This window comes from Trichosurus vulpecula, chromosome 2 (assembly GCF_011100635.1).
Source record: "Trichosurus vulpecula isolate mTriVul1 chromosome 2, mTriVul1.pri, whole genome shotgun sequence".
Lineage (NCBI taxonomy): Eukaryota > Metazoa > Chordata > Mammalia > Diprotodontia > Phalangeridae > Trichosurus > Trichosurus vulpecula.
The window spans coordinates 226566158-226590244 of NC_050574.1; the positions used below are offsets into that span (position 1 = coordinate 226566158).

The 24087-nt window shown below is 38.2% G+C and overlaps 1 protein-coding gene across 4 annotated transcripts in view; it reads left to right on the top strand.

Annotated features, from left to right (window-relative positions):
- The first annotated feature begins 4746 nt into the window (after window positions 1-4746).
- Window positions 4747-24087, top strand: part of PDK1 (pyruvate dehydrogenase kinase 1) — a 34203-nt gene continuing 14862 nt past the window's right edge. For 3 of the 4 annotated variants that reach the window (XM_036744261.1, XM_036744263.1, XM_036744264.1), the window contains exons 1-9: window positions 4747-5026; window positions 8738-8879; window positions 10353-10424; window positions 12888-13072; window positions 13336-13431; window positions 14638-14715; window positions 16385-16461; window positions 18163-18261; window positions 18687-18764. In XM_036744261.1, coding sequence (XP_036600156.1) covers window positions 4849-5026; window positions 8738-8879; window positions 10353-10424; window positions 12888-13072; window positions 13336-13431; window positions 14638-14715; window positions 16385-16461; window positions 18163-18261; window positions 18687-18764 — 1005 coding nt within the window. In that variant the 5' untranslated portion in view covers window positions 4747-4848. The remainder of the gene's footprint in view (window positions 5027-8737; window positions 8880-10352; window positions 10425-12887; window positions 13073-13335; window positions 13432-14637; window positions 14716-16384; window positions 16462-18162; window positions 18262-18686; window positions 18765-24087) is intronic. The other variant, XM_036744262.1, reaches the window with a different exon arrangement.

A 24087-nucleotide genomic window follows, 5' to 3' on the forward strand; every position in this document is an offset into this window, starting at 1 on the left:
ACGCAAGTCCCTGCTTTCCAATTGCCATCTTGGCTCCACCCCCCTACAACATCTCTTACCTCAGACTTCTTGTCTCCATTCAGAGATAGCTATCACCTTAGTTCTTCAAGCCCTATCACCTCTCAACTAGATTAATGCAACAGCCTCTTTTTTTTCAATTAATCATTTATTTTCTTTCCTTCTTTTTCTTCCTCTCACTGGAAAAACCAAAACCCTAGTAACAAATACACAGTCAAGTAAAATAAATTGTTAAATTAGCTATGCCCAGAAACATATATCTCATTGTATAATCTAATTCCATTACTTGTCTGTCAGGAGGTTGGTAGCAGGTGTTATCGTTGGGCCCCTGGAATTATGGTTGGTATTGCATTGGTCCAAGTTCTTAAGTCTGTCTGAGTTATCTTTATTTTCACAATGTTGTTATTGTAAACACCCATTCTTCTCCACTTCCTCCTCTTTTTATGATTCTTCTTTTTCCTTCTCCAAACATCCCATCCTCATCTACAATAGCTTCTTAGTGGGTCTTTTTGACTCATGTCTTTCCCTACCTTGATCCATTTTACATACAGCTGCCAAAGTAATTTTTCTTAATCATAGGTCTGACCATATTAATTCCCTGTTCAACCAACTAGAGGTTTCCTATTGCTTCTAGAATAAAATATAAACATCTCTGTTTTCTTTTAAAACTTTGTATAACCTGGCCAAAGCCTACCTTTCCAACCTTATTAGAATTACTCCCCATCCAGCACTCTGCAAACTGGCCAAACTAGCCTTCTCTCTGTTCCTCACACAGGAGACTCCGACTCCTATCTCTATCTTTGTACTGGCCCATACCTGAAATGCACTCTTTTCTTATCTTTGCCCCATAGAGTCCTTCTCTTCCTTCTAAAATGCAGCTAAGGAGTCATCTTCTAAATGAAGACTTCCCTGAACTTCCCAGTTGCTAGTACAAACTACTTTGCACACATTTGTATTTATTCACAACACACATACATACTACACATGTCCTTGTCGTCTCCCCTATTAGAAATATAAGATTCCTGTAAGTAGGGTTTGTTTCGTTCTTTGTATTTGTATCACCAGAGCATGATACAGTACTCAGCACACGATGAGCAATTAATAAACATTTGATGATTCATTGTAAATTGGTGAATTTAATTTTTTCCTCCTTAATTATGAGGTCCAATAAGCTTGCTTTAATTAATATCGTTCATACCCTACCATGTGCAGTAGATAATGCAACCTTTGTGTTTGGATGTTACTGAAAATTAAGTATCTTTGGCATTTTTTTTTTTTTTTTTTTACTGCATGCACTTGGAGATGATGGCATCTCTGAAGCTATTTATGGCTGCCTCTTTACCACCTGGGCTGCTTCATGTTTTTTGCCCCTAAAGCCACCTTGTTTTGGACTATCCCATGCTAGCTGGTCTGCTGTTTTTTTTTTTTTCTCCCATCTGTCAGCTACATTACATTACTTAAAGTTGGGCTTCAGTGTGTACCTGTGGCATTTCTCCCATCCTCCAAATTTGTTGTGGCCATATTTTGGCTTAATGTTCAGGACCTACTTAGATTTCCTATTGACCAAGAGATGATTGGGGTTCTCCCTTCTAGGACACTAATTTTGATCTGGTTTCAACCCTGGTACAGCATTTCTTGCTGCCCTTGTAAAGTCTATATATGAGCAACAATTCATATACTTTCACCAGGTCCTAGATGAGGCTGGGGCACTTCATCAGGGTTCTCAGGGTTTGGTTAGGCCTTCGCTAATCTTTACCTAAGTCCAAAACCAGAAGCTGACTGTTATGTCACAAAAAAAAAAAATGGCCCTGGGTTAGGGAGAGCAAAATCCCCTATTAAAATATGGATTTTTCCTCCAACTTGAGGATCTAGGGAGTGTCATAGAGTGAGGCAACAGATAATAAACCTCACATCCTTCTTCCCAAGGTTGCCAGTTCTAAAGGTACAAAGGTCAATTAAAACTTTAGTGGAGGTGCTGGCTAGATAGACACCTAGGTTCAGGAAATGAGAGGGGTGGGAAGCAGAGGTGAGTCATAGGTACTTCATTCTGTGGTGGCAAAAGAATTTGATGTTTTATTCACTAACAGTGGAATAAGGAAATGGAAGACCTGAGCTCTGATTCTATTGTGGGATGGTTCCTTCCTTCCTCCATCTCCTAATCCGTGTCTCAGTTTGTCTTTCTATCAGCCAAAATATAATGCCATACATGCCTGCCTCTTTTAGGATGGAGGTTGAGGGTGAGAAAGGTGGAGTGAGATGATGACCTAATTGGTCTCCCTGCCTCCAATCTCTTCCCTCTCTGATTTATCCTCCAAACAGCTGCCTGATATTAGTAAAGTACAGGATCACATATCAGGACCCCATGGAAGCTCCTTAATAGCTTTTTTTTTTTTTAAACTCAGGTGACTGGGAAGACAGTCAACAGCCTGAGCCTGAGTCCTCTGGACCAATTCCAGTTGACATGGTGGATGTTGGTAGTTATCCCTGTGTTGGTAACCAAAAATGGGCTCCTTAGCACTTAGTTCAACAAGTGCCCTTGAATAGTTTGGCTTTTGTTCCCTTTGAGTAATTCATTGAGCCTTACTAAGTGCTAAGCCCCAGGCCCAAACCCCTATTAGGTGTAAAACCTTAGTGGGTGTGGATTGGCAACTAAGGTGGGGCCCAAGGTGGGGCTAACTCCAGGGAGGGCCTAGTTTACATGTCTGGGAGAACAGAGGCTTTTAGACCACGTGGGTTTAAGTCCGCCTCTTTGTGATGATTCTAGGTCATGTGGGTGAGTCGCTGAAAAAGATATAAAAACCAGGGGTTGGCTGTCTGTTCTTTGGAGCTCTTTGCTGCAGCAGTGGTGGCGTGTGACTCTGGGCCAGCCCTTGTTCTAAGCTCCTAGGCTGAACCTAGATGTTGGTAACTATGAATCTGTAATGGGTCTGTCTGTTGATGTTTGTACTTTGTTTGTAATCTGCTCTGAAATTCAGGCTTTTTCCCCTGAACTAAGTGGATGATATTTGTATGCTGAATTAAAGTAAGCTTGTCAAACCCCTTCACCTTGCTTTCCTTAGTTAAACAGATCAAAAGAACCTGTGCTGTTGGCAGCTTTCCAGGTGCTGGCTGTGGGTGGATCTTACATCCCCACAGAAGCTGCTAGCCAGATTGTGGAAACAATCCCTTACAATACCAGGTAAGGAAGATAGACAGCCTGTGGAATGGGATGGAGAAGAGAGAAGAAATCTTGTTTATAAGGAATAACAAGCAGACCCATTTGGCTAGAATACACAATAGGAAAGAAAGTAAAGTATAATATGCCTAGAAAAGTAGATTGGAGCCACATTGTAAAGGGGTTCAAATGCCTTACAGAGGAGTTTGCTTTTGATCCTTCTGGCAATTAAGTCATGGAAACTGCTTTAGCTTGGACACAACCATGGACAGCCAGTGGCAGGGGGGCCACATTTAGTTGAATCGGAGGATTACCTTTGAATATTATACATCTCTTTTTCCTACTATGGCTAAGTAAATCTGCTGAATGTTCCACGATGAATGTCTCATTTTATTACCTTATTAACACAAGTAATGAAATTATTACCTCATTAAATTTTATTACCTTATTAAAATTAAAAGGGATCTGGTCTCAGTCACGCTTTTCCATCACCTGGAATGCACTCACTCTCTGTCTCTTAGAATCCCTTCCTACAGAAGACTTATCTAGATCCCTATATTTGCTAGTGCCCTCTCTCCAGAAATTACTTTGTATATATTTTGTGTTTATTTTTATGTTGTTTCTGTGCAATAGCAAGTAACATCCCTAAGGGCAATGACTGGCCTTTTTTTTTTTTTTTTTTGACCCTTTCCATCCCAGGATTTTAGCACAGCGCTTGGCCATCTATTAATCAACAAGAATCTATGTGCTAGGCTGTGTGCTAAATTCTGAACATACAAAGGAAGGCAAAAACCTACCACCATTCCGATGGTGGATACAACTTGCAAACAATGTATTCATAAAATATATACAATGTAAAATAGGAAGTAATCACATACGGGAGGCACGTAAAACTTTGTCCGACGAATTAACTTCCACTTTAGTTCTCTCTGGAGATTCTATCAATGTTACTCTAATTCCCGCAGAGAGCAGCCGTTTCAAATAACTAAATACAAGGATAAATAACCCTGTCTTCCCCATTCTTCCCCCCGCCCATCCTACATATAAATAACATTGGTAACAGGTCAAGGCATCTTTAGTGTGGTTTCATCTTCCCGCCCATTTCTGAAGGCAGGATCGGTCCGAGGCGAAGCAAGGTGGGATTAATGCCAAAGGGACCCGGCTGGGTGGCTGGAGTGGGGGGTGGGCGCCAGCCGCGCAATTGGCGGGAAAGCACTCACATCCTAGCCCGCCAGGCTCATTCGCTGCGGACCTGCCTTCATAGCTGGGGCAAGGTACCGCGCGCCCCTTCGGGTGAAGAGTGGGTAGAGGCTAAGCAAAGCCAGACCTGGAGAAGGTGGAAGGCGGGGCCCCAGCTGGTGCCTCAGGTTTGGCGAGACAAAGCACACGCGCTGCTTCCCCGAGAGAAGAAGGGGCGGGGAGTCGCTGGGACCCGCTCCTGCCTCCCCGTCTCCCTCCCTTCCTCCCTCCCTCCCTCCCTCCCTCCCTTCCTCCCTTCCTGGGGGCGGGGCGCTCAGGTGCCTCGCGCTAGGAAGGCGCCGGAGGCCCCGCCTCTTCCTGGCCCCGCCCCCGACGCCCCGCACGTACGCGCCACGGATGCCGGGAGTCGCGTACGCGATGGCACCTCCTGGTTTCAGGTTCCCAGTTTCTTCACATCTCCTGGAACGCATTTGACTATGAGGTTAATGAGGTACCTGCGACGGGCAGCCTCGGCTGGCCCGGGTCCGGGCCCGGGTCCCAACCCAAACCTGGGTCCCGGTGCCGGCCTCGAGCGCAGCGTCCCGGGCCAGGTGGTGGATTTCTATTCGCGCTTCTCCCCGTCCCCGCTCTCCATGAAGCAGTTTCTGGACTTCGGTGAGCGGGTTTGCGCTTCTCCAGGGGAGGCGACGGTCCCTCCCCCCGAGGGTCCCCGTGATGGGCAGGGGGAGGAGGGGAGGACGCTGACCGCTCCCGCCCCGGGCTCCCCTTGTCCCTGTCTCCCTCTCCCCCAGCCCGGGCCGGGCCACTCGTGTCTGTCTCTGCCCTCGGCTCTGTCCGACTCTGTCTACCCGTCTGTCCACCCGTCTCTACCCCTCCGCCCGTCTTTGTCCAGGTCTCTCCATCTACTTGTGTCTGTCTCCTTCCCTCCTTTGCTTATTTTGCCTTTGCATGCTCATCTTTCCATGCCTTTTGTCTGGTGCATTTCTCATTTTTAAATAAAAACTAAGAGTTGGAAAAATCATCTATTGCTGGTGGGAGCGAAAGACAAGGAAGCATTTCAGGGCCTCGTTCCGTTGCCAAGTGTTCTTTTTTTGTTTTATCTGTTTTTGACGTAGCCAGAACTCACTTGCTGACAAAACCTCAAACATAACCCACAGCTGTATTTATAACAAGCAGCAAGAAGCAGGAATAATGATACATTCTCATTTTGGCACAAAGCCCTCAATTTCATAGGCAGTAGAAAAAGCTTGTGTTGGCCGTATTGCTGCTTTATGTTTTTCTTATCCCGAGTTCGCTCTCTTTTTAGGAAGCATCTAGACTTGTGAAAGAAAGCATATTGCTCCTTTTCTTGAAAGAAAATCGTGGTTTTCTAGGGATTGAGATTAATTAGACTGTGAGCTCCTGGAGGTCAGGGACTCCCCTTCTGCCCCCTTCCACTTGGTCTCTCCAGTGCTTAAATCCTCAGGACCAAACGGAGATTAAGAATTGTAAAAGTGCGTAGTACAGTGCCTGGCACATAATGGGTGCTTTGTAAATGCTTATGGACTGATAAATGTTGATAACCCTTGGGAAAGTGTTTTAGCTTTAAACAAATATTGAACATAGATAAGCTGCATGAACACAATGTTTTGGGACTCAATTTTTTGGTTAACACAATCTGTGACCACTTCTAAGTAACTCATAGTCTAGTTTTCTTCCTGTTTAAATTGATGGCTTTTTAAAGTTTTCCCCAAATGAAAGAAGAGATTTAGCAAGTTATAGAAAAGAAAAGAGGTGGTTGCATTTAAAAAGCCTTTGGGATTTAGTTTATTTATTGCCTTCTTCTTGGGCAAAGTCAAACATACACTAATTAATATTAACAATAATAGTTAATGTTTATATAGTGCTATGTTCCAGGCACTTCACAATTACCATATCATTTGATCTTCACAATAGCCCTGGAGGTAAGTACTATTTTTATTTCCATTTTACAGATGGGGAAGCAAAGGAAGACAGAGGTTAAGTAACTTGCTCAGGCTGTTTGTAAATTTCTGAAGTCCACTTTGAACTCAGGACTTCCTAAAGGTCGTAGAAAAAGGGGAAAAGTAGAAAACATTTAATCTTTGGGGAAAAAATGCATTGTACTCTGGTGCTTGGGAACAATGATTTAGTTATTTTGCTATCAGGGTTCACTGCAGTGTCCTAACAGAACACCCACAGCATAATATGGATGATTTCGTTATTTTAAAATAAAGACTTCTGTGAATAATAAAATAAAGACTCCTTCTTTTGACTAGAAAACCTCTGCGTGTTTTTCTTTGTTCTGATAGTTAAGACATGATCATTACCTTAGCATGCCATCAAAGCTGACTTTTCAGAGAAAATGTTTTCTTTTAAAGCTTTTGAGACAACATGGTATGAAAAAGCATTGCATTGTGGTGGAAAAAGTACTTTCCTGAGAGTAAGGAGAAACAGGTTATGTCCTAGCTTTCCCATAATTGCATGACAAGTCACTTAACTTTTTCTTTCTTTTTTTTTTTTTTCCATTCAAGTGCACACATTTATTTAGACTCCCATTAACTTAAGCCATGGCTGCCAAGATATTTACAGTTAGGGACTGGGGCAGTGACTCTCTATATAGGGGAGGAATCAAACTGTTTTGGGGCCTAGATATGGCATTAGATAAGGGAACCCTGACGGAGCATGAATCACCTGAGCAGAATAGGAAGGGGAGGGGGAGCTGTTGCAGCACCCGGGACACACCCTTGCCTTTAGTGGGAAGAACAAGGCATGGCAGAACCTGCCTGACCAACAGCACAAGGAGGGATCCTGCCTTCAGAATGTGATGTGATTCCCCAGGGAGGAAGCTTGAGGCCACTGATTTGATCATGGGGTACATAGCACAGAGGATGGGCCAAGGCTACAAGTAGGGAGGTGAGGGGGTGAGCCCCCATCTTACCTGAAAAGCCACCCCTTCTGAGAATCAAGTCTCTTTTCCACTCCCATTCCCTCTTTACCATTTCTCAGGAGGATGTGTAGCTGCCTAAATGCATCCTGGAAGAGAGTCAGGATGAATGAAGATTTCTACCTACCCCACCTCTACTCCAACTTTTCCACGGAAGAGAATGAGCACTGAGTCTTTAGACTAGACATTCCATTTCTTCAAGTTTGGTTTAGGCTGAAAAGAGGGTTTATACCACTCTTCTCAAGTTAAAGAATCAAGAATGACTTCCATAGAAGGGAGGGGGAAAGAAGAGTTAATTCCTCCTGTTTGTGTTGGCCTGAGGCTGGACCAGGGGCATCCAGGTGTCCCTGGGCTAGGCAGCAGCTCAGCAGTCCCTAAGCTTCAGGGATAGCCCTCAGATTAACTTTTTCAAAAATGGGTTTACTGTATTAAAAAAAAAATCAAACCCATATGTAATGAGTTAAGATTAAGAAACACCAAAATGGATAGTATAGTTATAATTTTTAAAAAGTTACACTTTTAAATTCTAATTATAATGGACTATTTTACATATTTCCTATCTAGATATTAATATTGTAGAATAGAGAATAGGATAACAGACAGTTTATCCTGTAGTAATCACAGGAAATTTTAAAGCATCTACAGTAGCTTCAAGGGGAAGAGAAAAGGATTTCATCACTAGTCTGAGAGTAACTATAAAGTAGGGTAGGGTAATGAAGCATTCTTACTTGAAAAAAAACACCTCTTTTTTTTTGGTATTTTAATTACAGTTATCACTATGTGTAGGACACACTGATTCCATTATAGTGTAATATGAGTGAACACAAAAGCACAATGATGGCTCCCATTAGAATAGTTTGATCTAATTTATTTAATTTATTTAGTCTAATTTTTTATACCAGAGGAAAATTCCAAACTCATCTTCCGCCTAAGATTACAGAATCCTATAAATTCCTCTGGCAGGACTTCAAGCATTCTTATCTGGATGGATAGTGAATCAAGAAACCATTCTTTTGAATGGAATGCTTGGTAGAAATTTAAAAGTATCTTGATGGTTATTTATCTTATATCATTATCAAGATTCCTTAAGTCAGTGAGCAATAAAATAATGGCAAAATGGTAAAGGGCAAAGATCTAGTCATTGGGAACTTTGGTTTTTTCCCTTGGTAAATCTACACTCCTTTCTAGGCAGAGTTGACTTGATCTTGAAGACTTAATGATTTTCTTTCTCTTACATATTACCTTGTTTCCCTTAAGGTTCAGTTTTCAAACAGTATGGTAATTTTGTGAGCAAGTATTTTTAGAATTTAACCATTTAGAAACAAAGACAGAATATGAAAGCAACTTTTGGTAGAGGAATAGTTATAGAATCTCATTTCCTTCACACTTCTATTTTGATTTCCAAATTCCTTTTGTTTCAGGATCTGTGAATGCATGTGAAAAGACCTCATTTATGTTTTTGCGGCAGGAGTTGCCAGTGAGATTGGCAAACATAATGAAAGAAATAAGTCTCCTTCCAGATAATCTTCTAAGAACACCTTCAGTTCAGCTAGTACAAAGCTGGTAAGAATCCCATCTTGTTTTTGGAATATCAGTGGAGAATATTTTGCCATTAAACATGATCTTTTCGTTAATCTTCATTAGACCACCAGAATTATAAGCAGGCCTTATTTGTGGTGTATGTATTTGTTCCCTCAGTCCTAGACATTGCTATTCTTTGCTTTGAGAGAAGCAGTACTGCCCAGAAATACAGGTGCCAGAGTTAAGTATGTCTTGTGATTAATTTTTTGTTAAATTTCACAAGAATGATTTTTTAACTCTCTAAAATTCAAACATGCAATCAGTATGGGTAAATGCACTTTAAAAGTACTCATTTTTAACAAATGGATTGATCCAGTTGTGAAAACATCTTCAGTTTTATAAACTACATTTTTAAAAAATTGGTTATAATCTTTTTATTAACTGCTGTGCTGTTTTCACGTAATTGCCTTTGTCTTCTCTATTGCTATTTTTTAAGCATCATAAACGTTTAACAAGAATTGGCCAAGATAAATTTTGAATAAAAAATAATTTAGTTACAAAACTTTATTCCTTGATTATAGTGATTATTTTAAAAGATTCTAGTTTTTTTTCTTTTGTGGAAATTATACTTCTGTGAGAGAATCTGCTCTTGCGTATCCATTTTTTTAAGTTCACAAAAGAAACAAGTGGGTCAGAATTAGTATTATCATATTAATTTTTTTAAATGGCAGTACAGCTTTAAGCAGTGAACTATTATAGGTTTGATTAAGCACAAAATGATTATGAATTAAAGTAGAGAAAGACACTGAAATATTTTTGAGGAATTTCATGCCTGAAATATATGCTGCAGTCAAAACAGTACATCTCATATTTAAAAATAGTTATTCCGCTGTTATGTGTACCTTTAGACAGAAAATATGGGATGATTAGTATAGAATAGTAGAATATATGTGCGTACTTATATACATACTGAATGTATATATTTATATGTACTGAATACATATTTCTATGTCTGAAAAAATATATATATATACTCTACATTCATACACATGCATACATATACTGAAATGACTGAACCACACAGGGGTGGGGAACCTGCAGCCTTGAGGCCACATGTGGCCCTCTAGGTCCTTAAGTGTGGCCCTTGGACTGAGTCCAAACTTCACAGAATAAATCCCCTTAATAAAAGGATTTGTTCTGTAAAACTTGTACATTTGAGCTGTACCACCATTTTTTGAACTGAAGACATGTCCAAGAGTTACTTAGAGTGAAGATAACATAGGATGAGATCTTAAAATTCTTGAGTAATATCTTATCTAAGGTATTGTCAGGAAGAGGGAATATAAACTAGTTTTTGAATACATATAAAAAAGCATCTCTTCAACAATTGATGTACTGCTTACATGACTCCATAGTATTATTCCTGATCAAAAGGTGATGTTAAAATATATATCTGAAATGTTAAAGTCTTGGAACATAATAAGTTCAAATATAACTTGGGGATTTACATTTTAGGTACATTCAGAGTCTACAGGAGCTCCTTGATTTTAAGCATAAAAGTGCAGAAGATGCTAAAGCTGTTTATGAGTAAGTATATTCTTGATCCCATTCCTGTAATGCTCTTTATTGTTTAATTTCAATCCTCTAAACATTATTCCAAAAAGCAAATATATTGGACTTGATTTTGCTAATGGAAAAGCGAGCTTTTTTTTTTTTATTAACTCTTTGAGATCACAATGACTTAACTAAGTTTTCTTCCCACTCTTAAGAATCTCTATATCGATTTGGCTTGACTTCTATTAAGTTATATGACTTGTTTGCTAAAGACAAAATGCACTAGCATTTATACATCTGAAAGAGTCTTATCCCTTCCAAAGAAGTTAACTTTGAGAGGCTGTACACTTAGTCCAACAATGCTGTCATTGCTCAAAATCTTTAGAGGTCTACTTCAGAACTACCTTTAGAACTTGTGGTGCGTACTTTTGACTATAGTTAATGATGAACAATGGATAAAGATTTAATAGGATTTTTGGAAATAAAATTCATTCGAAGTCTAGTCAATAAAGAAGGATGATCAGGTTGGGTATACAGTTTTTAATTTTCAAAGAAAGAATAAGAATTGGGTATAAGCTTCCCAGTACTTTGAAAGGGATAGTATTCATTTAGAGCTATAAATTCTGTTATTGTTTTTAATAAACAAGTTCCACTAAAATGCTGCCTCATTGAGCCATTTTGATTATGTTTATTGGAGTTTCCTATGAACTGATTTTTTTAAGTGGAGTGCCAGATAGTTTGGAAATACTATTTTAGCACAACAGGTTATGCAGAACATCAAATTAGATTTAAAATATATTTGCAATATATTTTAAAATAACCACTCTTCTTTGACACTCCTTCTATTAATCTTTTCTTAATTAAGCTTAGTTCTAAGCCTAATCATCTTTAACATGGCTTTTGTGCCCACCACAAATTTGTTCGTATATGTACAAGGCTATGTCAGTGTTTAAACTATTGGCACAAAGATATAGTAGCCCATTCTAAGTTTGGGCCATTTCTCTCACCTCTCCCCCTTCTTTACTAATCTACACCCTTCCCTGCCTTCATCTGCATAGTGTTAACATAATAGAATGAATGAAATAATATTGTCCAGCATACATAATTTTTTGCTCTAGGTAAATGATAGTTTCCAACACCAAAGTAGTGATCATTGCCTATTTATCTTGTTTCATTATTGACTAAGAGTAGGGCCTTTGTCTGGTCATACTCCAGAAACATCTCTGTAGTACCATGCTTACAGTGAATGCTAGATAAATACTTCAAATTTAACAAGCATTTGTCAATCTCCTACCATGTGTAAATGCTATGCTAGACACTGAGGATTCAAAGACAGGATGAAAAAGTATTCCTTTCCTGAGGCAGCTTAGGTTGTTTTTTCTTGCACCGGGATGAGAATACATGTAAACCAAGATAAGTATCTACATCATAATTTGAAGATGCAAGAGAGACCATTGATACCTAAGAAGATCAGGGAAGGATCCTTTTAGGAGATGGTACATGAGTTGAGCCTTGACTTAGACAATATTATTTCATTCATTCTACCATGTTAACACCGTGAGGATGAAGGCAGGGAGGTTGGAGGGGGGGGTAAAGGATTAGGGAATGCCCAAAACTTAGCATAGACTATTATATCTTTGTATCAACAGTCTAAATATTGACATAGACTTGTTCATCTATGATCACATTTGTGGTGGCACAATAGCCACATTTAACATGATCTTTAATAATGGTGCTCATTCCCTTGAAGGAATTCTAAAAACAGGTGTGGAGGTACATTACATGGGATACTTTGTGCAATGACATTTGTGTGTCATGTAGTGCCATGGTTGGGAAAGAGTAAATAGACCAGTTTGCCAGAAACATATGACATGTCTGAAGAGGTGTAATAAAATAGGCCCCAAAGGTAAATAAAAGCCATATTATGAAAGGCTGTAAATGCTTGGCATATGAGAGACTTAAGTTTTTCCTAGGGAGGCGATAGGGAGTCAGTGAAAGGTTTTACTTTTGTTGTTGTGTTTTTTTTGGTGAGGCAATCAGGGTTAAGTGACTTGTCCAGGGTCACACAGCTAGTAAGTGTCAAATGTATGAGGTTAGATTTGAATTCAGGTCCTCCTGATTCCAGGGCCGGTTCTCTATCCACTGTGCTACCTAGCTACCTGCCCCTCTCCATGAAGATTTTTAAGCCAGTGGAGTCACATGGTTAGACTTGGGCTTTAGGAAAGTTATTTTGGCAGCTGTATAGTTTTGGTAATTGTGGGCCAGAATGTGAACTTTGAACCTGTTGAAAGGTTGGTAATCTTTTACTGCTTCTGCACTTTGTGCTAAGATACATTGATAAACTACCACCCCCAAAATGCACTGATACTGTTTTTATTATATCTATTCTGTGTAGAAATTGTGGATTTCTGTTTTCTTTTCCTGTTCAGTTTATTTTGTTACTCTAAAAAGAAATTATAAAATGCAGGACCAGTCTAACAGGTGTGTTTTGTTTAGCTTTACAGACACTGTGATAAGAATTCGGAATCGACATAATGATGTCATTCCTACCATGGCTCAGGGTGTGATTGAATACAAGGAAAGCTTTGGTGTAGATCCAGTGACCAGCCAGAATGTACAGTATTTTTTGGATCGTTTTTACATGAGTCGCATTTCAATCAGAATGCTACTCAATCAGCATTGTAAGTACCTAGGAACAAGGAATGGAGAAAAACTAAAATGAAATATGTTGATGTAGTAGCTAATTATTTTTTTATTTCCATGCCCATCAGCAACATCAGCTAAATATATATAGCAATTCACTTTTTAGTGAATATCAGTGGTTATGCTAATGCTTATGGGAAACACTTATATTTCCTATTTAAGATCTACTGAGAGAAAAAACCATAAGACTGAGATGTAGTCTTTAGCTATTTTAACTTTTTAATTTTTTTATTTTGGATAGCCTTACTGTTTGGTGGAAAAGGAAAAGGAAGTTCAACTCACCGAAAACACATTGGAAGCATTAATCCAAATTGTAATGTTGTTGAAGTTATTAAAGGTAATTTCCTGTGAACTTATATTTTAAAAAATTAGAGAAATCAAAAGCATTACTTCCTAGCTACATAAGGTGTTAGTTGTTTGTAATATTATATGGAAAAAATTAGCAGCTAGCAAATATTAGGATTACAAAATAAGTTTACCTTGTTAAAGACTGATGTATCATATAATCATTCAGCAGACATTTATAATGCTTATCCTGTAATGTGCTAGGTACTGAGAGAGATAAAAAGAAAAATTAGACACAATGCCTACTCTTAAAGAGTTTACAATCTACTAGTGATAATAATAACTGTAGTACAAAATAGAATGCAGTAAATGTATAAGTGAGGTATAAACGGATGCTATAAGAGTCCATGGAAGAGGACACTTCTTGCTGGGGTGGAAGAATTAGTAGACTTCATGAAGGTGGTAGTATTTAGGATTTCAAAAGGTGTAGGTGGTAGGGGAGGTCATTATAGACATAACAAACAGGCAGTAAAGCACCAGGTTTGTTTAGAAAATGGCAAATAATCTGGTTTGGAAGGAGTGTAGAATGCATGAAAGGCAGTAGTTTTTTTTTTTCCCTGTGGTATTTTGTCAGTATGTATGGCATCACAGTCAAGTATATAGACTATAACATTTTCTAATTTATTCTGCCCTTAATTTAAAAAAGCATTTCTCTTTGATGTGTAGTCCCCAGATGAAATTTTATCATTAGTGCCTTTCTTCCAGAAGTTATCAGCTGACCATATTATCAGCTGAAAAAATAATCCTCACAACTTCAATAATCTTCACAGTCTGGTAATGAATTCTTGCAGCAAAAACTTTTAAAAATGGAATCGCAGCATATACTTCATCTGTGTATCTTTTGTCTAGGAGAGAAACTTTTTAAGAATGGGTTAAAAATGACTAAAACTCTCATACTTTTTAGTTTTTTCATGCATGTTTAACAAACATGCTGTTAACAAAATGATTGTATTTTGTGGAATGTACCAATAATTAATTTTGTAACAATATATTCCAAGTACTTCTCACATATGAGTGGGATGCTTTCAGTAAAAGCATTCTTCTCATTTTGATTCTCACCTCATCAAAGTAGGTTGATTATAACAATTTAAAAACTTTATTCATCAGTTTGGCCTGCTTGGTGTGACACTTCTGCCGTTTTCAATGTATGAAAATGAGTTAAATGTATTTAACTCTTTTCCTTTTTAATTTACTCTAGATGGTTATGAAAATGCAAAGCGTCTTTGTGATTTGTATTATATTAATTCTCCGGAACTAGAACTTGAAGAACTAAATGGTAAGACAGTGTATCATATTTCTTTCACTAATGGTTAGTGTCACATTTCTTTTGCTAATGGTTAGTGTTAGAGATAAGGAGAGTTTTTTTGATTTTTTTTATGAATATGTAAAATGAAAGTTATCACTCTTGAGCCATAGACTTTTTGGTTATGTAAAACAAATACATCACAGCTCATATTTAAAAGCAATTTACATCTTGCAGAATATTTCCTTTGCAATAATTCTTTTAAGTTAACTAGTGTAAATATCATTCTATAGCTTCATAGAACTTAGAGCTAGAAGGGATAGATGAGGAAATTAAGACTCAGGATAAATAGGATCATTGGATCGTATATTTAGAGCTGGAAGGGACCTTAGAGATCATGGATTTTTCTTTTAAGTCTGGTTCTGTGACATGTGGGTAGGAAGCTCTTTGTGCTCTTGGAAATGTAGGAGGAGAAGTTCTGGACCTGATAATAGAGAGAAGTGACTTAGGGATTTTTGCAAGTGTCATTAACTTAAAGCCATCTAAGTAACAAATACTTCAGTGTGTTAAATATAATCTTAGTGACATGAAGAAATTTAGGTAGGCACAAAAAGTACTGACCCTACTCCTTAGGGAATAGGATCATAGATATAGAACTGGAAGAGACCTTGGAAACTATCTAGTTCAACCTCCTCATTTTACAGATGAAGTTAAGTGACTTTTGAATGAATCACTTTGGCTTATTATTCCACTTCTGTCAATTAATGAGTGACATTGTCAAAAGACATAATGGAAAAAGCACTGGCTCTGGAGTCAAAAAATCTGGATTCAAATTCTGCCTCTGATACGAGATGTGTGACCTGGAAAAGTCAAATACAGATGAGGTTAAGTGACTTTTCCAGGTCACACAGTTTGTGTCAGAAGTAGGATTTGAATCCATAGCCCAGCCCTTTTCTACTATGTCTGTTGAAAATATCACTTATTGATCGACAGAACTGGAATAATAAACCACGGTGATTCATAATCCTTTGTTTTCTCCCCAACCCTATTGTTAATTTTCAGACTAATTATTGTCATCATGATCCTAGTGAACATTTGAATGTTGAAATTATATTCCGTAATACACTAAAGGTAATACAATATTTTTGATTAAGTTGCTTGTAAATACCTGAAAAAAAAATAGAAAAATTCTGCGTTAGTCAGCTGTTTTCATTATGTCCTGTTTTTTTTTTACTTTGTGAGTTTATGTGAACTGGCTAAAAAAAAAAACAAAACCAAAAAACCAGCCCTCAAAGACCAAAAAAAAAAAAAAATGTAAGCTGAAAGTTTGTGTTTTCTTGAGCTCTTTAAGACTTCTCTTTGGGAAAGCAAAATGCTATAATTTTGAAAATTTAGTGCTCTTTAAAAAAAATTTCATGGAGCTAGAGGAATGGAAAAAGAGTAGGGGATAGCCACTTTTGTTAGGTTATTTTGGAGTGTTCTTTGAGATTACTACAATACCAGTGTTGTCATTGTCAGTTGTGAGTTCCATGAGCAAGGAGATTCAAACATTATTGCCATGCAGAGGGAGCTATGTAACAACTCTTCAGAAACAGTACTGCCTTTCATAATAAATGTTTCTTCCTTGATTACACTGTTGTCTTTTTAAGATGCCTGGGTAGATTCAATTCCTTACTTACATTTTTCTTTTTCTACTCTGTAGCAAAATCACCAGGACAGCCCATGCAAGTGGTTTATGTACCATCACATCTCTATCACATGGTGTTTGAACTTTTCAAGGTTTGTAAAGTAGGATTATATAAACTTTGTATACTTAGATTTTTCCTTAGTTTTAGGAATCTTGCTCAATTTCTAAAGCCACTTGAAAAAGTAAAATATAATTTCATTAAAGATATATAATAATACCCCACTTAGCTGAAAGTCAGTGTTCTGAAATGGACAGCATAGGGGAAAATAAAACTTTTCACTCAGTTGTTTTTTACACTTACTTAAAAATTCTTAGTAAGCTTACTTACCTGGTTTCTAGCTATAGCAAATTAAAAGCAGAAAGTTGACAGCTTTTATGTAGGGGAGGGAAGACCAGGTATTTGGGAGGAAGGAGCGATTCTTAACAACAGATAAAATAGACACTTCTTAGAAGTGACAGGTGCCAGCCTAACAGTAAAGGAGACAAGAAAGCTAAACAAGGTATACTATTGTACTGGATAAAGCTAATTGTCAGTTGATGTTTATGTAGAGCTACAACGTTTACAAAGTGCTTTTTTTGTGTCAGCTCTTTGAAGTAAACAGTGCATTATTATCCTCATCTTATAGATGAGAAAACTGAGGTATACAAAAGTTAAATGATTCATTCAGGGTTGTGCAACTGGCAGGTGCAGAAGCCAGAGTTCAAACTCAGATCATCCATTGGTCTTCTCATTGCATGAACAGATTTATAGGATTTGGAGCTGGAAAGGCCTGTTGAGATCATTTAGTCAGCTTTTTCATTTTATAGAGGATGGTATCAAGGTCCAGAGGGATTGTGTTAATTGAGAGGTGACCTGGGTTACAAACCTAGAACCTCTTATTTCAAACTCTTAAGTTATTTCTATTAAATCATGCTGCCAAGATGACCCTAATCATCAAGTAAGGCTTTTGTTTTTTTCAGCGTCCTCTGTTTACCCCAGTAGGGACATGTATTTTACAAAGATTTCTATCAATAACTTTAAGTAAGTTTTGGCGTTTTGTTTAGAATGCATCACTTTTTCTGCTATGTCATTTTAATGTCAAGGACTCATCTTTTGCATGTGTTGTATGTGTTTTAAGAACACTTGAAACTAAAAGCCTATTTTAAAATTTTACTTGTCATAGTTTGATTTCCATAGGATAAAAGGAATGGACATGTTTTTTATTATTCATTAACACTTATTTCCATGTTATGTGAAATATAGGGCTAGACAGTGTTCCCAGCCACATGGTAAGAACTGACTAATGCAAGGTGAAAGTAGAGGAAACTTGGAAATATGAGTGTGTTGCCATGATCTAGGTTTGGTTATGGTTAGGAATGTGCGTTATTGTTGAATTGTTTATCCCTGTCTTTAATCGAGGTAGTTTCAAGATTTTTTAAGACATTCTAAATCTTACCTGAAGGATGGGAACTGTATTTACAAAAATACGGTGTACTGACACGTCTGATGTAGGAGGGGAAAGCTCTTTTACCTAGTATCTAGTATGATTACACAATAGTTCTTTGGCAGAATTTTCTGCTTCAGTGTAACTTTTTAAGAGTTTTAGAAGTGTATTGTTTATAGAGAACAATCTAAAACTGCTTTTCGCTGTCAAATTTCTTACAAATTAAAAATGATCTTTTTAAAATACTTAGAAGAATTCTCTGGGTCATTTGTGGCCGTTTGTTATTTTCCTTCCCTGGGATTAGAAACTTCAAGGAAACTTACAAGTTTTGGAAAATTGTAGCTCTTAACAAAGCTAATATTTTTTCAGAACGCAATGAGAGCAACCATGGAACACCATGCCGACAAGGGTGTTTACCCTCCTATTCAGGTTCACGTAACACTGGGTAATGAGGACTTGACTGTGAAGGTAATTGCTATTTAAAAATGGGGTGCCAAAATGAAAAAGGGTTTGTTAATTTCAAGATGTGAAATTAAAAACAAAATGCTAAAATCAGAAAGAAAATCTTTTTCATTTGTGGCCAATAATCACACATCAACATCAAACTGTGGAATTAACCACTAGTTCAGGCAAAAGTACATGGAATATAGACACATCATCTCAACAATAATTGGCGATATTCATGACAAAAAAGTTTCAAAATGTATGAATATTTATGTAGAATTGTATATAAGCTATAGGCTGGTTAGTTCAGTTGCTCTGAGTCTTACAAATCTTAAGACCCCTTACACAAATGTAAGTTGTTACTGTTGTTATTAACGGTTGAATTCCAATACAGACAAAGTAGTTATGGGGAAAGAAACTTTCCCCATACACCTTTCCCTCTAAACCAGACTAGTCACCTCAAAAGAGAAATGTGGATGCCTCATCACAGCTTGCTACCATTATTGGAAGAAACTTCAAAATGTGTGGTGAGTTTGTAGTCATTTGTATGTTTTACAGTTTGTAGTCTGTTCTGTGCTCCTTTGTATTAGATGATGTCCTTGAGAGTGTTTTCATCTATGAGATTTAAAAAACCTGTGTATCACTTTGTTCTTTGCATACAGATATAGTTGATGTTTATCTGGTTTACTCTTCTAAGCAGTGGTGTTTGTGGTATGGCCATTATGATTCATGGGTACAGGATGCTTCTATTCCAAATAAAACATTGTAGCTAAAGTTAGCCAGCACTGGTTTAACTTGTATTCTGGCAGGTCATGAGAGCACCTTTTCTTACTCATTTTGCTTGTGAGGGACAAAATTTAACTTTGCTGTTATTTATAGATCTCAAGATAAACAGAACTGTGATGCATTTAACATAGTTTTAAGGCTGACTCTGCCCTAGGAATTCATTCTTGGCAATTTGTTTTTCAATTTGGTACAAAGAATTATTTTTATGGAATAGTAGCCAAAAAAAATCCTTTTTTTGGAAGTCTGAGGAGATGTCCTAAAAAAAAATTTATGTAAACTAGATATAACCTTTTATCTGCTTTGTACCTTGCTTCTAGTATTTTATTGCTATATATTTTCATATCCAGATTTGTTGTTTTTTTTTTTTAAAGAGTACCACCTACACCAAATTTCCATGTATTAAATCATTTCCTTAACTTTGTGTTAGAAGAGCTCTTCATCAAGGTTCCAGGGACCGAAGTCCTAAGGCTTTTTAAAACTTCATATGTCAAGGACATGTGATTTTGTTGCAACTCTGTCTACTCTTTCAGAGTCTAGCTTGTCTCTTAAGAGTTTGAGATAAAAGAACTGTGGCTCAAAGAGGTTAACTGACTTGCCCGCAGTGACATAGCTATTTCTCAAAATGTAGAGGTTAAATGGCAAATGACTTGCCTGGGGTCACTTAACTGAATCTTAGTCCATAGAGATTAAATGACTTACCTGTAGTCACACAGCAAATTTTTAGTCCACAGGCTGCTGAAATTCCTCATATTTGTCACTCCTTTTGCAACTCTTCTAAAAAATCTTTGCAGTCCAGAATTTTGTAATATGTTGCTCCTCTGGTTCCAATTCAAACTATTCTACATTAATATCCAGTGTAAATAATCTAAAGTGAAATTTAATTTAAGCTTCATTAGCTTATTACCACCATTGAGTTCTGTTTCTGTGCCTCATGACCAGGAGTTGACTTTGGAGTCAATTGGGACAAGATTTCACAGTAGATCGCTTATCAACTTGAATGTGTCTAATGCTGTTGTCCACTATTACTGCTAGAGTGTTTTTTGTGCTAAGCACTTAAATTATGTCATTAATATACTCAAATTTTATAGGTAGTTTCATATAAGTTTTCATTTACATATAGTATTTGGGTTTCAAAGGGTAAATAAGCTCATCAGCTTTTACTTCCATTTCTACTGCCTAGTTTTCTCCCTTTACCTTAGATTTCTTTTGTTGCTTCTGAGCTTTCTATCTTTTCTCATGCTTTGCTGACTTATTTTCTAAAACAACCTCTTGCCAAGTTGTCTTTTTGTTCAGAGCTAAACTAAATCCTTTCAGCAGCATTATAAGTAACTATAGAAAGTATAGTTAATTATAGTAACTATAGAAAGACTAAATAAAACCAAACTGTGGGACCTGTGTATCATCTGCCTTGTTGCTTCAGTTGCTACTCCTAAAGGATGTGGATCATTTCTATGTGCTTGTTTATTTAAGATTAATACCTTGCTCCCTTTGGGGGGGGGGTGCAGGGAAGGCAGCTTTTATAAGTATTTTATTTAGTTGCTAGCTAACATGTTGATTACTCCTGCAGCCACTTGCAGATGAATTAGAAATACTCAGTGTTTACATTATAAATTGACTACTCTAGATTAAGGAATAATATGAAAAATGCTTTATATAGTTAAATCCCTAGGACCCACTTCATTAATTGTTTTTTTTTTGTATTTCAGTCAATTTTTTTATTTTATTATTATTTTTTAAATTTATTTAATATATTAAGTTTTCAGCATTGATTTTCACAAGAGTTTGAATTACAAATTTTTTCCCCATTTCTGCCCTCCCCCCACTCCAAGATGGCATGTATTCTGGTTGCCCTATTCACCAGTCAGCCCTCCCTTCTGTCACCCCACTTCCCTCCCATCCCCTTTTCTCTTACTTTCTTATAGGGCAAGATAAATTTCTATGCCCCGTTGCCTGTGTATCTTATTTCCTAGTTGTGTACAAAAACTTTTTTTTTGAACATCTGTTTTTAAAACTTTTGAGTTCCAAATTCTCTCCCCTCTTCCCTCCCCATCCACCCTCCCTAAGAAGGCAAGCAATTCAACATAGGCCACATGCGTATAATTATGTAAAACCCTTCCACAATACTCATGTTGTGAAAGACTAACTGTATTTTGCTCCTTCCTAACCTATCCCCCTTTATTTATTTTCTCCCTTGACCCTATCCCTTTTCAAAAGTGTTTGTTTTTGATTACCTCTTCCCCCATCTGCCCTCCCTTCTATCGTCCCCCCTTTTTTATCTCCTTCCTTCCTATGGAGTAAGATACCCAATTGAGTGTGTATGTTATTCCCTCCTCAGGTCAAATCTGATGAGAGCAAGATTTACTCATTCCCCCTCACCTGCCCCCTCTTCCCTTCCTACAGAACTGCTTTGTCTTGCCACTTTTATGTGAGAAAATTTACCCCATTCTATCTCTCCCTTGGTCCCTCTCTCAATATATTCCTCTCTCATCCCTTAATTTGATTTTTTTAGATATCATCCCTTCATATTCAACTCATCCTGTCCCCTCTGTCTATATATACATGCATACACATATATCTATATTCCCTTCAGGTACCCTAATACTGAGGTCTCATGAATCATATACATCATCTTTCCATGTAGGAATGTAAACAAAACAGTTCAACTTTAGTAAGTCCCTTGTGATTTCTCTTTCTTGTTTACCTTTTCATGCTTCTCTTGAATCTTGTGTTTGAAAGTCAGATTTTCTATTCAGCTCTGGTCTTTTCACTGAGAAAGCTTGAAATTCCTCTATTTTATTGAAAGTCCATATTTTCCCTTGGAGCAAAATACTCGGTTTTGCTTGGTAGGTGATTCTTGGTTTTAATCCTAGCTTCACTGACCTCCGGAATATTGTATTCCAAGCCCTTCAATCCCTTAATGTAGAAGCTGCTAGATCTTGTATTATTCTGATTGTTTCCACAATACTCAAATTGTTTCCTTCTGGCTGCTTGCAGTATTTTCTCCTTGATCTGGGAGGTCTGGAATTTGGCAACAATATTCCCAGGAGTTTTCTATTTGGGATCTTTTTGAGGAGGCGATCTGTGGATTCTTTCAATTTCTATTTTACCCTCTGACTCTAGAATATCAGGGCAGTTCTCCTTGATAATTTCTTGGAAAATGATATCTAGGCTCTTTTTTGATCATGGCTTTCAGGTAGTCCAATAATTTTAAAATTATCTCTCCTGGATCTGTTTTCCAAGTCAGTGGTTTCTCCAGTGAGATATTTCGCATTGTCTTCCACTTTTTCATTCGTTTGGTTCTGTTTGATAATATCTTGATTTCTCATAAAGTCACTAGCTTCCACTTGCTCCAATCTAACTTTTAAGGTAGTATTTTCTTCAGTGGTCTTTTGGACCTCCTTTTCCATTTGGCTAATTCTGCCTTTCAAGGCATTCTTCTCCTCATTGGCTTTTTGCAGCTCTTTTGCCATTTGAGTTAGTCTACTTTTTAAGGTGCTGTTTTCTTCAGTATTTTTTTGGGTCTCCTTTAGCAAGTCATTACTTGTTTTTCATGGTTTTCTCGCATCCTTCTCATTTCTCTTCCCAATTTTTCTTCCACTTCTCTAACTTGCTTTTCCAAATCCTTTTTGAGCTCTTCCATGGCCTGAGACCAGTTCATGTTTTTCTTGGAGGCTTTTGATTTAGGCTCTTTGACTTTGTTGGCTTCTTCTGGCTGTATGTTTGGGTCTTCTTTGTCACCAAAGAAAGATTCCAAAGTGTGAGTCTGAATCTGAGTGCGTTTTCTCTGCCTGGCCATGTTCCCAGCCAACTACTTGACGCTTGAGTTTTTCATGGGGGTATGACTCCTTGTAGAGTAGAGAGTACTTAGTTCCAAGCTTGAGGGGCTGTGCTGTTGTTTCCCGAGCTATTTCTATACAGCCAGCTCTGCCACGCCAGTGCTTCTCCTCCCCCAAGAACCGCCAGCCTGGACTGGACTCAGATCTTAAGCAGGCTTTGCACTCCTGCTCTGATCCACCACTTAATTCCTCCCACCAAGGTGGGCCTGGGGCCAGAAGCAAGTGCATCTGTGGTTCTGTAGCTGCACCTCCTCTGCTGCCCCTGGGGCGGTGGCTGAACCTAGAACTCCTTCACTCTGACCCTGCAGCTTTTCCCACTAACCTTGTCTGTTGTCTTTGGTGTTTGTGGGTTGAGAAGTTTGGTAACTGCCACAGCTCACTGATTCAGGGTGCCAGGGCCTGCTCCACCCGGCCCCCGGTCTGGCTGCAGCCCACCCTGGGCTCTGTTCTCCCAGCTCTGGGTGATAGACCTTTCCCAGTGACCATCCAGGCTGTCCTGGGCTGGAGCCCTGCTTCCTTCCGCTATTTCATGGGTTCTGCAGTTCTTCTCTGTTGTCTTTGGTGTTTGTGGGTCGAGAAGTCTGGTAACTGCCACAGCTCACTGATTTAGGGTGCTAGGGCCTGTTCCATCAGGCTCACAGTCTGGTTGGTCCAGGTGCAGCTCATGCTGGGCTCTGCTCCACTCCACTCCCGGCTCCCTGCACGGTAGACCTTACCCAGTGACCATCCAAGCTGTCCTAAGCTGGAGCCCTGCTTCCCTCTTCTATTTTGTGGGTTCTGCAGTTCTAGAATTTGTTCAGAGCCATTTTTTGTAGGTTTTTGGAGGGATGTGGTGGGGGAGCTCATGCAAGTCCCTACTTTCCAGCCACCATCTTGGTTCTGCCGCCCCCCCTCTTCATTAATTTTTAAGACAAATTTCTACTATATCCCCTATAGGTATTTGAATCTGAGGCTCAAGGGTCATTTCAAACTTGTTCTTAGCTCTCCTATACCAGTTTTCATATACTGGGTCTTCATAGGTCTTACAAAGCTCTCTAAAAATTAAATAATGGGTTAAGTATAGTATGGTATTTAAAACAAATTTGCTAAGGCTCAGGCAACGATGCTGTGCAATTGTGTACAGTGCTTTCTTATTTCAGATCTTGTGAAAAGTGATAAACTCCTCTGACTCACAGAGTTCAAGCTCATATTGTGAGGAAAAAAAATTAGTTGGACTTTTCACCGTATT